The sequence below is a fragment of the Dipodomys spectabilis genome, unplaced genomic scaffold, assembly GCF_019054845.1.
Source record: "Dipodomys spectabilis isolate Male_0828 unplaced genomic scaffold, ASM1905484v1 ptg000492l, whole genome shotgun sequence".
Lineage (NCBI taxonomy): Eukaryota > Metazoa > Chordata > Mammalia > Rodentia > Heteromyidae > Dipodomys > Dipodomys spectabilis.
Genome location: NW_024871169.1, coordinates 950,790 through 962,926, shown reverse-complemented (window position 1 = coordinate 962,926; position 12,137 = coordinate 950,790). Strand labels below are relative to the sequence as shown.

General features: G+C 50.4%; 2 protein-coding genes across 2 annotated transcripts; one reads left to right on the top strand and one right to left on the bottom strand.

The window, feature by feature from the left end:
* Window positions 1-573: 573 nt before the first annotated feature.
* Window positions 574-5,087, top strand: Pcsk1n (proprotein convertase subtilisin/kexin type 1 inhibitor). The gene is made up of 3 exons (XM_042669260.1): window positions 574-760; window positions 4,027-4,499; window positions 4,767-5,087. The coding sequence occupies exons 1-3, from the start codon at window positions 647-649 to the stop codon at window positions 4,960-4,962; spliced, it is 783 nt and encodes a 260-aa protein (XP_042525194.1). The 5' UTR covers window positions 574-646; the 3' UTR covers window positions 4,963-5,087.
* A 1,428-nt stretch (window positions 5,088-6,515) lies between these two features.
* On the bottom strand, window positions 6,516-7,387 carry Eras (ES cell expressed Ras). The gene has a single exon (XM_042669284.1). The coding sequence runs from the start codon at window positions 7,359-7,361 to the stop codon at window positions 6,693-6,695; it is 669 nt and encodes a 222-aa protein (XP_042525218.1). The 5' UTR covers window positions 7,362-7,387; the 3' UTR covers window positions 6,516-6,692.
* Between the last annotated feature and the right edge of the window lie 4,750 nt (window positions 7,388-12,137).

Here is a 12,137-nt window from a genome sequence, read left to right as displayed (position 1 = left end):
GAACTCAGGGGCTTTTTACTTGCTAGGCAAGCATTCTATTGCTTCAACCAAGCCCCAGCCCTAAATGTCATTCTTGTTAAACCATCGCTGTTGATTTGAGGCTGCAGTTGCTAATAACAGCTTTATTGTGGTCAAGGAGCTGAGTCTCCTTGTCATGGTGTATGGTGAGCCATCCATGGTCACGACATCTGGATTAAAATCGTCTCTTTGTAAAGGGCCAGGCTCATAATACAAGATCTGTAATCGATTGTCCAAGGCACAAAGCTCATCTCCTCCCTGAGGAGCAAGCATTGAGGCCCAGACCTCTATTTCACTGCGCTGAGTTAATTTTCTCTCACTGTCTGGTAAGCCAACAGCAAGGTCCACTGCCCTAGCAACTGCCCTCCGACTACTACCATGGCAACCGCCAGTGCAGGCACCAGCTTTCCACCTTGCCCCTTGGGCATCTCCATGGTGATGTGCGGGATGAAGGGGCTGCCAGATCCCGGAGGCTGCGCCTGCGTAGAGTGGCAGGAGGGGGTGGACAGGAGGGGACCTGGCTTCTGGGCGTGCGCAGCCGCAGAGCTCCACAGCTGTACCCGCTAGCTCCAGCGCTGCGCACTTGTCAGCCAGTCCGCCCGTCCGGAGCCCGGCTCGTTGGGGCAGCATGGCGGGGTCGCCGCTGCTCCGCGGGCCGCGGGCCGGGGGCGTCGGCCTTTTGGTGCTGCTGCTGCTAGGCCTCCTTCGGCTTCCACCTGTGCTCGGCGCGAGGCCGGTAAAGGTGCGACCCCAATCCGGTGCCGGGTGGGGGTGGGGAAGGGAACAGGGAGAAGGATGCGGCGGGTGAGAGAATCGGTGTCGCATCCTCTCTGGGTCCGCTCCAGGCATGCGCAGAGAGACAGACAAGGGCTACCGGGGCTTCAGCTGAAAAGTCCCTGCACAATCCAGGCCGACTCATCTCACATCCGAGACTAGACTAGGTTTCCGTGTGTTCGAGTGGTGCTGGCCTGGGCTGGGTCAGGAGCCACGCCCTGCCAGTCTCTGCGCATTGGCAGGCCTGGCTTTGCTTTGCTCCAGGCCTGTAGCGCTGTCTGCAGCACTAAGACGCATTCAGATAGTCTGTGCGCATATCCTTGTGTGCATGTGATGTGATGACAGCGGTGTAGGTGTATTGTGTGTTATGTGTGTGTCCTTTAGCAGGAACATGGCTCAGCTTCCTACAAAGGTGACATTGTGTGTCTGGATGTGTAAGACATGTGATTGCTGATGATGCTTCTATGGATGACTTTTATGACCCTACTTGCTTTCTCAGTGACACTGTGTGTGTATTAGTGAATCTTTGTGTGATGACGTGGTTTATGGGCGTGTCTTCCTGTGTGCTTGTGTGTGCCTCTGTGAGTTCATTTTCACTTGGGAAGGAGTAGTCCTTCATCTCCCTATGTGCATGCATTCCATGTTGGTGATGGTTGGACAGGGTGGGAGGGATTTTGTAGGTGCACTCATGAGGCTGCTTCTCTTTGCTTCTTTGTGGAGCTGTGTCATTGTGAGAAAAGGAGCCATGATGTCTCCAATCTGCATTGTGTTTGTTGGGGTGGTGTGTGTCCTGGCACATGGGTGGCTTGGAGGGTGTAACTGCATAACCATTACAATCACAGGAGACCACAGGACCACTCCTTCTGAAATAAAAATGATGGGAATGTGTATGTTTCTTTGTATGGAGATGTGGTAGTGTTGGGTTGCATAGATGACATCGCATGGGCTGAGAAGAGACAGAGACAGACACAGAGAGAAAGATTGCTGATGAATAAATTCCCAGCCAAAGCTGATGGGTACCAACCAAGGATAATTGGAGCAGCTTCTTCCTCTAGCTCTTCAGGACTGAATCAAAGATTTTTTTAAAAAATATTTTTATATATAACACTATTATATATTTATACGGACAATGTAAAATATGATAAAATAACTTGTTAAGTAGCTATCATTCAGTTTAAGAAATAAACCATGAGCCAGTGGCTCATCCCAGTAATCCTAGCTATTCAGGATCTGAGGATCTTGGTTCAAAGCCAGCCCAGGCAGGAAAGTTCTAGAGACTCTTATCTCCAATTAATGACTGAAAAGCCAGAAGTAGAGGTGTGGTTCATGTGGCAGAATATCAGCCTTGAGTGAATAAGCTATGGGACAGTGCTCAGGCCCTGAGTTCAAGCTCCAGTTCCAACATCAAAAAATAAAATAATTAAAATGAAGAAAGGAGCCGGGCGCTGGTGGCTCACGCCTATAATCCTAGCTACTCAGGAGGCTGAGATCTGAGGATCACGGTTCAAAGCTAGCCCGGGCAGGACACTCTGTGAGACTCTTATCTCCAATAAAACCCCTAGAAAACCAGAAGTGGTGCTGTGGCTCAAGCGGTAGAGTGCTCGCCTTGAGCTGAAGAACACATGGACAGCGCCCAAGCAAGAGTTCAAGCCCCATGACTGACGAAAAAAAGAAAGAAAGAGAGAGAGAGAGAGAGAGAGAGAGAGAGAGAGAGAGAGAGAGAAAGAAAGAAAAGAAAGGGGTGAGGTTGTCAAAGAGAAGTGCACACATTACCTGAATTGTGAAATGGTAACCCTTGTGTACAATACCTTAATAATAACAATAAAATAATATTTTTACATAACTAGAAGAAAGGTAATAATGGAAGCCAGCATATATCCTTTCTTGGTATCCTTCCCTCATAATCACTGCCCTGTAATTTTTGTCCATTCTTTATTTTTGTTTGCAGCTTATCTCAAAACCACCTATTGTTTAGTTTCTCCTGCTTTTTACATCAAAGAAACAGAATCAAACTGGGCATTTGCCATCTGGCAGTCACTAGGGATCACTAGGAAGTGTGTGTCTCATTGTCTCAGGCAGTCTGCAGTGAGATTCTGGAACTTGCTAATGGGAGGGGGAGAGAGGTTGGGGGTTGTTTCAGCTCAAACTCAGAGTTTAGCACCTGTGAGGCAAGCACTCTACCACTGAGTACACTCCTAGCCCACATTTGCCATTTTTGGTGCAGTTTGATGGTGAGATTCATGTATATCTAAGTGTGTGGCTGTAATTAATTTTATGGCTGGATAGTATTATGCCCTATGAGTAAGTATTTCATGACTCTGTGTCATGGTTTATATATGGATTTGCAATACGTCAGTGGATATTGGGTTATTTCCAGACCTTTCTTTCATTTCTTCCCCCCCCCCTTTAGGCAATTACAAGTGCTGTTGTCATCTTTCATGATCCCCAGGAGTGGGTTATAGAATATATGGCTCTTTTGGGACATTACTAACTTACTGTTCAAAATTATTTTGCTAATTTAATTCCCACTGGCAAAATATGAGAATTTTCATTTCAAAGAAATGGAATCTGGGGCTGGGAAGGTGGCTCAGTGGTAGAGTGCTTGCCTAGCATGCACGAGGCCCTGGGTTCGATTCCTTAGCACCACATAAACAGAAAAAGCTGGAAGTGGTGCTGTGGCTCAAGTGGTAGAGCGCTAGCCTTGAGCTGAAGAGCTGAGGGACAGTGCCCAGGCCCAGAGTTCAAGGCCTGCCCCCCCACTGACCAAAACAAATGGAACTTCCAACCCAATTGCCTGTGGCTCATGCCTGCATTCTAGCTACTCAGGAAGCTGAGATCTGAGTTAAAAGTGGCCCTGCAGGAAAGCCCGTGAGACTCTTATCCCCAATTAACCACCAAAAAGCCACCAAAAAAGTGGAGCTGTGGCTGAAAACTGGTAGAGAGGTATCCTTGAGAGCAAATAAAGCCCTAAGGCTTTATTAGAATCAAACTGGGCAGTAGAACCAGGACAATTTCTGAGAGTTCCTACAATATCACTGGGGATGCATGCCTGGATGGGTCAGGGTGAGGGTCTTTGGTGGTCTTAAGTGTGTCTACAGATATTTAATACCTTAGAGGTATTAGTGTATTTAGGTGGGGCACGTGATGGATCTACCCCACCCCCATCTCTACTTGGAGGTTCCTGCACCACTGACTGGCACCCTCTCCCTTCTCCCCTCTCCCATCTTCTCACAGGAGCCCCGCAGCCTGGGCGCAGCGTCACCACCAATGACTGAGGCTGGCGCTCCCCGCCGCTTCCGTCGGGCAGTGCCCAGAGGAGAGGCAGCGGGTGCGGTGCAGGAGCTAGCGCGGGCGCTGGCGCATCTGCTGGAGGCTGAGAGACAGGAGCGGGCGCGGGCCGAGGCGCAGGAGGCGGAGGATCAGCAGGCACGCGTCTTGGCGCAGCTGTTGCGCGTCTGGGGCTCCCCGCGCGCTCCCGATGCGCCCTTGGCCTTGGATGACGATCCGGATGCTCCCGCCGCGCAACTGGCGCGTGCCCTGCTTCGCGCCCGCCTTGACCCCGCCGCCCTAGCAGCCCAGTTGGTTCCCGCGCCTGCCCCCGCCGCTGCCCTGCGACCCAGACCCCCCGTATACGACGATGGCCCCACAGGTCCAGATATCGAGGATGCCGGGGACGAGACACCCGACGTGGACCCGGAGCTACTGAGGTGCTGGACCACGGGTCGGGGATTGGGCCCTAGAAAGGGAGTGAGACTTTGGATCGATCGATCCAGGCGGAGGAGGCAAATTTGCCGGGCTGGAGGGCAGTTCAGGATGTGGATTTCCAGCCCTGCTGCACTGCTTCCCGCAGGGGACATCAGTTTCTGGGATGGGGACGTCTGAGTATCTAATTAATAGAAGGGTCAGGAGACCAGAGTGAGTTTATGGGGTCCTGCGCTCCATTCGGGGTCATATTTCCCCTCTCTGTCCCGCAGGTACTTGTTGGGGAGGATCCTTACTGGAAGCGGGGAGCCGGAGGCTGCTGCTGCCCCGCGTCGCCTCCGTCGTGCGGCCGAACAGGATCTTGGTCCAGAGGTGCCCCCTGAGGGCGTACTGGGCGCCCTGCTGCGTGTGAAACGCCTGGAAAACTCCCAGCCCCAGGCGCCTGCGCGACGCCTCCTGCCGCCCTGAGCACCACCTGCGGGAGGCGCCCTGGAACCCCGCCCTCCTCACTCCTCAAGCGTTCCCGGCTGCACGTCGTCATCCACCAGCTTACATACACCACCCCAAGATTCCCTCCCTGCCTCTCAATAAACAATCTGAAGCAGCTATTTGTCTCAGTGGCAGTGGCTAGGGTGGCTAGGGGCTGAGTGGGTGGCAATGGTATTTTTTTTTTTTTTGCCGGTCCTGAGGCTTGAACTCAGGGCCTGTGCACTGTCCCTGGGCTTCTTTTGCTGAGCCACACCTCCACTTCCGGCTTCTGAGTTTATTGAGAGTCTGACGGACTTTTTTTTTTTTTGGGTCCGGTCGTGGGGCCTGAACTCTGGGCCTGGGCGCTGTCCCTCAGCTCTTCAGCTCAAGGCTAGCGCTCTACCACTTGAGCCACAGCGCCACTTCCGGCTTTTTTCTTATGTGGTGCTGAGGAATCAAACCCAGGGCCTTGAGCATGCAAGGCAAGTGCTCTACCACTGAGCCACCTTCCCAGCCCCCAGACGGACTTTTTTGCCTTGGCTTGCTTCACATCCTACCCTAGATGGCTTCAAACCATAATCCTCAGATCACAGCCTCCTAAGTAGCTAGGATTACAGGACTGAGCCACAGGTGAGCTACTATAGAGGCAGCCACTCAGGAAATGACAGTGACAACTGTAGTCCCCGTCCTGATCCTGGACTGCTCTGCTAGGCTTCACTGGGGTGTGGGGATCCGAGATCATGGTCAGCCCATCCTTCTGAGGGCCAAGCTCTTATGGACTCAGCTCCTGGTTATGGGGGGATTTTTGCCCAGATGTCACCTACTCTATAATTCTCTTCACACCTCCCTATCATCAGTCTTCCATAACCCACCCACCTAATGATCCTACATTTTTTTTTTGTTAGTCGTGGGGCTTGAACTCAGCCTGGGCACTGTCCCTCAGCTCTTCAGCTCAAGGCTAGTGCTCTACCACTTGAGCCACAGTGCCACTTCCAGTTTTCTGAGTGGTTTATTGGAGATATAAGTCTCATGACCTTTCCTGCCCTGACAGGCTTTGAACTGCGATCCTCAGATCTCAGCCTCCTGAGTAGCTAGGATTACGGGCATAAACCACCACGACCAGCTCATGCATGAGATTTTTAAAGTCTGGTCTCTGCATCCTTTGTACCCCCAGCAAAGCTGGAAAATTTGTCTTTTTGTGCTGGTACTGGGGTTTGAACTCAAGACCTAGGTATTGTTTCTTAGCTTTTTCTCAAGGCTGGTGTTCTACCACTTGGGCTGAGCCACACCTCCCCCTTTCAGCTTTTTCATGATTAATTGGAAATGAGACATAAGGACTTTCTTGCCCTGGCTGGCTTCGAAAGGGATCCTCAGATCTCAGCCTCCTTTGTTAGTTAGGATTCCTGTCATTAGTAATTGGCTCCAAATTTCTTGAAAGATTTCTCATAAATCATGTAACTCTACTCATCTCACTCCTACCCATGAAACACATGACAAGAAGGCAGCTTTAAAACCTGAGGACATTTAATTTTGCACAGAACCTCTTAAAGTGATACAATCAATACTAGACACACCCATGTATCAAAAGCCCTTCACCAAATGAAGATGTCCATAAGCCCCTATTACCCCAACAGTGTCTATGAGATTTTTGGTTCTGTGTGTGGGAGTCTCATGTCAAGGGAATCTGCAACTTGGCTGGGGAGAGAGACGTCTTTTCTTAACGAAGACCTTCAGGCCACTGTGCAGCCACAGCTACACATTGCTTTTTGGTGCCGGACATTCTTAGCTGCTCTTGCCTTGGCCTCCTGGGTTCTCTGGATCTCATGGATGAGCAGAGAAAAGGCTTCTTCCACACCTTTCTGAGTCTTGGCTGAGGTCTCCACAAAGGGAGCCCCCCAGCTTTTTGCCAGGGCTGCAGCTGCAGCATGAGCATCTCCAGAGGTAGACACCAGATCACATTTGTTGCCCACCAAGACAAGTGGCTGGTTGATCTGAGGGCCCCAAGTGGCCCGCATCTGCTGCAGCTGGTCAAGAGATGAGAGGTCATCTAGAGCAAAGACAACCAGCACCCCATCACCAACTGCCAGGCACTGGTCACGCAAGGACCTGTGAATATCTTGCCCTGATGTGTCCATCACATTTAGAATGTAGCCTCCATCATCTTGGGCTACTTCCTTCCAGTAGGAATCCTGGATGGTGGGATCATGGTCTTTCACGAAACACTTGTGGATCATTTGGATGGTCAGGGCACTCTTGCCCACACCGCTTGCACCCACTACCACTGCCTTGTATTCAGGCAGTCGTTTGTCAGCATTTTTGGACTGTGCCCAAGTCTCATGACTCTCCACTGGGGTGCAAGAGCCCAGGTCCAAGACACTAGGCTTAGCTGGCAGCGGCATGTCCCAAGCAGGCAGGCAGCTAAAGGAAGAGATGTAAACAGCAGGCTCAGCAAGTGAGAAAAAAACAGGGGCTAAGTGAGGGGAGACCATCTAGGAGCAGGGGTGGAGGCAGGGGGAACCCCTGGGTATCACTGAATCAACATTTGTTAAGTGCCTATTGTGTGCTGATCTCTTAACAATATGCTCGTGTTATTTATGTGACTCCACCTACTTTTCTTCCTTCTAGAGATAAACTTGTTGAAGGCAGGGGTTTTGTTCTCCCCCATCCCCCCCCCCAACTCTTGTTTTTCCTCCAGGTTGGGGGAAGCAAACCCAGGCCTCCAAACTCAGCCCTGAGGAAGAGTCCTCATCTCCAGCTTTACAGAGATGTAATTTACATCTCTTAAGGTTCACTCAGATAAACCATATAATTCCATGAATTTCAGAATATTCATAGAATTTGTGCGACCATCAACATGGTGGAATTTTAGAGCACAGCTCTCACCTGGCAAAAAATAGCGCATTCATTAGCAGTCCCTCCCCATTGCAGAGTGGGGCAGAATTTTGTTTGTTTTGGTCGTCTTTGAACCATAGCCAGGTAGTGTCTGTCAGATAGTTAGTTGACTGCTCAGAACCTTTCCCATGCCCAGTGACTTTATGTTTATAAGGACAATTTTTTAAAAAGAAATTCATACAAACATTCTGCTTTACCCACAAGGACACAGTTTAAGGACCCTCTATAAGGACATTATTATCTAAAAAGAAAATAAACTAAGTAAAACATGTCCGTTATCTTTTTTTTTCTTTCTTTTCATTGTGCTGGTACTGAGGCTTGAACTCAGGGCCTCCCTTTCTGGCTCAGCTTTTCCAGCTCAACTGGTGCTTTACTACCGCTAGCCACACCTCTAGTTCCTGTTAACCAATTTCTTCCCATTAGAATTTAGTCTTATCTATTGACAAGCTAAGTGCTAGGAACAGAGAAGTACAAACCAACCAACCCTGGGCTTTGCAGACATTTTCTACATTGTACTTAGTGCAATATAATTCTTATTTTGTATAATTGGTGAGTTTGTTGACTTGTGGAGCCACAAATAAGAGAAAATATTTTTCCGTACTTGGTAGTCTGTAGGCAGCAGGGGCTCAGTTAATGCTATGCATTTTTATTCTTATTTAGTTTTCATTGATTCAAGAATTCCTGCAGGTGAAGTCACTCAAAACAAACTCAACTCCTAGCCTTGGGAGCTTTAGAGTCTAGCTGGGAGACAATAAACATGGTAAGTAAGGAAATTATCTTGTATATTAGGTAAGGGTAGGCACACACCAGGTGCTCAATCTGTGTTAGCTATTAATAGTAAGTCATCTTTAACTCACTCAATGCACCTCCATATCCGGTTTGGGGAGTGCCTCTGCAAGAGTGCATCATAATGGTCTTCCCCACAACTTTCTATGGAAAGCCAGAAGTAGTGGGGTGGGGGAGCAAATCCACAACAGGTTCAACTGAGCTTCAGATGCAGATGCCAGGGTGGGGGGAGGGGAAGATCCCAGTTTTTTTTTTTTTTTGGGGGGGGGGAATTTCAGAAAATGTTCCCTGGAAGGACTTTTCCAGAAAAGGGGTGGGGGAAAACAGGGTAACAAAACAGCGCTTTGGGGGATTCCCTTTGTTTGGGTAGAAAAAATTGGGAGAAGTCTATGAAGGCAATGAGCAGTGACCACAGCCCCCTCAGAAGAGAAAAGGTCAGTGTTGGTCGGCAGCAAGGTAGGGTGGAAAGGAGAGGTGGGATTCTGGTATGTTCTGAAGGTTTGACTCCAACGGCTTTCTTAAGAGATTACAGGCCGGGCACCGTTGCCTCTTGCGTGTACTCCTACATACACAGGAGGCTGAAATCCGACGATCCCGATTTAAAGCCAGCTCAGGCGGGAAAGTCTGTGAGACTCTGATCTCCAATTAAGCACCCAAAAAGTAGAGCGCTAGCCTTGAGCCCAAAACAAAAACAACCAAACGCAGGGACAGCGCCCCGGCCCTAAGTTCAAGCCTCAGGACCCACACAAAAAGAGAGATTACGGGTGGGGGAGCAGAAAAGAATGACTTGCACGTGTGGTGCCATCAGCACAGACGCGGAGGGAAGTGTGAGCGGCCCTTCCCTTCCCTCGCGGCTAAGGTGCTGGCCATTACAGTAATAATCGGGAGCGCAGCAGGGAGAAGGGCATGCTTCTTTCCCGCGAACTAGCAGGAGGCGCCCTGTCCATGAGCCCACGAACACTTAAGGGTGAAACGCTGGGGAGGTCAAGGTTATGGAGTGCTCTGGAAGTGTTAGAGCTAGTCCTAGGCTACTGGCGGGGCCTTTGCTCTCCCAACGGAGATGCTATGGAAAGTCTCAGCGTTCGGCCCAAGGAACGCCGAGGGCCCCTTGGCAGTTGAGTGTTCGGCTAGTCCCCAGGGACTGGGGCGCCTCCTTTGGGCGCGAGCTTTGAGTTCGTCGGGAGCAGTCTGGCCTTGCCTTAGTCAAATCTCGGACGGGGAGAGCCGGAAGAGTGTGTGGGTGCCCCAAAATGGCTTTTCAAGTTACCCTAGGCAACTCGCTTGCTTACTACCCACTTTTCTGAGAGGAAAGTTTGAGGGTAGGAGAAGAGTGAGCCTCAAACTTCCAGGGCACACTTCCACGTCGGGCGCCTAGGTGCGTCCTGAGAAGCAGGGGACCAAGCAGCACCACAGGCTCCCCCGGAGGGACGAAGTGAGAATGAGTGAGGGGCTCGCTTACCCTAGAAGTTAGGGCGGTCGGGGAAGGACTCCTTCAGACCAGCACAGAAAGACACTCCAACCCCACGGCCCTGAATGAGGCCAAGAAACAGACGCCCCACTCACCTGTGTCACAAGAGCAGCGGTGCGCAGGTAGGCAGGCGTCGCTCAGCTCTGACGACCACACCAACAAGGGGCTTCTCTGCTCCCCACCTCCAGCCAGCTCGGGGGGTGGGGCGGGGGGGGGAGTGGGCATGCGCAGCCGCCCTCTTTCGCCCCCACCCACCTGTCTGCAATCCCTACTCTGCTCCCGCCCCTACCGCTGGGGGGCCGGCCACTAGTCGGGTCTGGCCTGGAGCAACAGATCACCTATCGCGGGTCATGAAGGCGTTTTCCGAGATGTGCTGGTGCGGTGCGCGGCGCGGCGCTACAAGGCTGCTCCTCACTCCCTTGACCATTTGAGATGAGACCTGTCTGCGTGTAGGGGACTGTGTCAAGCTTTAACCTGGAGGGCAGGATATGGAGATTTGAGGAACCATTTTGAGTGAATGCTTCTTTGGGGCCAGGGGGCTTGTAAGGCAGCTTTAGCTTTTTGGTAGTTCTGGAAGAGTTTGCATCTGTCGGTCCCGGAGGGAAAAAAGTTACAAGGGGCTATTTTGTTAAAGTAGAAAGAACTTGATCTGCATGTTCCAAATTTGCAGCTATGGAAATCATAAGACACAATCTGACCAATGAGATTTAAATAGGGGTTTGGGGACGGACAACTGGGGTGCCCTTTCCCCAAATCCTCTCGTCCTTCCCGATTTCTCTTCTTTTTTACTTAGGTGGGTCTCTGAGGTCATTTTGGAGTTAGAAGGTGGCAATGAAGAAAATTCCCATGGGCTGGGAATGTGGCTTGGTGGTAGAGTGCTTGTCCAGCATGCATTAAGCCCAGGATTCGATTCCTCAGTACCACATAAACAGAAAAAGCCATTAGTGGTGCTGTGGTTCAAGTGGCAGAGCACTAGCCTTGAACACAGGGAGGCTCAGGGACAATACCCAGGTCTTGAGTTTAAACCTTAGGACAGGCAAAAAAAAGGAAGGAAAGAAGGGAGGGAGGGGCTGGGAAGGTGGCTCAGTGGTAGAGTGCTTGCCTTGCATGCATGAGGCCCTGGGTTCGATTCCTCAGCACCACAGAAGCAGAAAAAGCCAGAAGTGGTGCTGTGGCTCAAGTGGTAGAACACTAGCCTTGAGCTGAAGAGCTGAGGGACACCCAGGCAGAGTTCAGGCCCCACGACCGACCAAAAAAAAAAAAAAGAAAAAACTTCCTAGAAGCATCAACCAAAACAATTCTCATGCAGGAGAAATAAAACTCCAGAATTGTGCTCCTATTTCCTACCTCTTGGTAATCGCACTATACTCTTTCCCAAGAACCACCATGGCCACCACATCCAAGTTAAAATCGAATCCTATTCCTACCTCACCAATCAGGCCAGCAAAACAGATAGGGAAACTGGCGCTTGGTGAGGATACTTCCTGGTGGTTTTCTTATCTTTTCAGCCTAGGGAATGGCTGGGGCTGTCTAGAAGGCCATTTCTAAGGCAAGCACTCATTTTCTCATGTGTTCTCATTAATTTCCAGTGAAGCCAATCAAGCTGTTCCATGTTTTGGTTGTTTGCTGTGCAATGGATGGATAGGGGTTGAACTGAGGAATACCTATTCTCTAGTCCATTACTCATCAGTCCAGCTGACTGAAGATGTGAGGATTTTTCAACATACTCAAAAGGCTTTCTCCAGTTTTTGCATCAATTTTATTCATATGCAACCCTGCTGTTACTGCCAGTTCCCCTCCCTCCAGTGTTACCCCTGGCTTGGGGCTACTGAGTTTTCCCTCTCCTTCTGGGGTGAAGTAGTGGTGTTCCTTGAACAGTAGTGGATAAGATCAGGTCCAAAACTGAACATTACAGTTTCTTAAAAATTATTTACACTTAAATAAGCACCCATGGGAAACTTGTAAAGGATATTCAGGGTGGGGCAGAATGAGGGGTTGCCCTCACCCAAGGTACAGGTTGCAACAAACT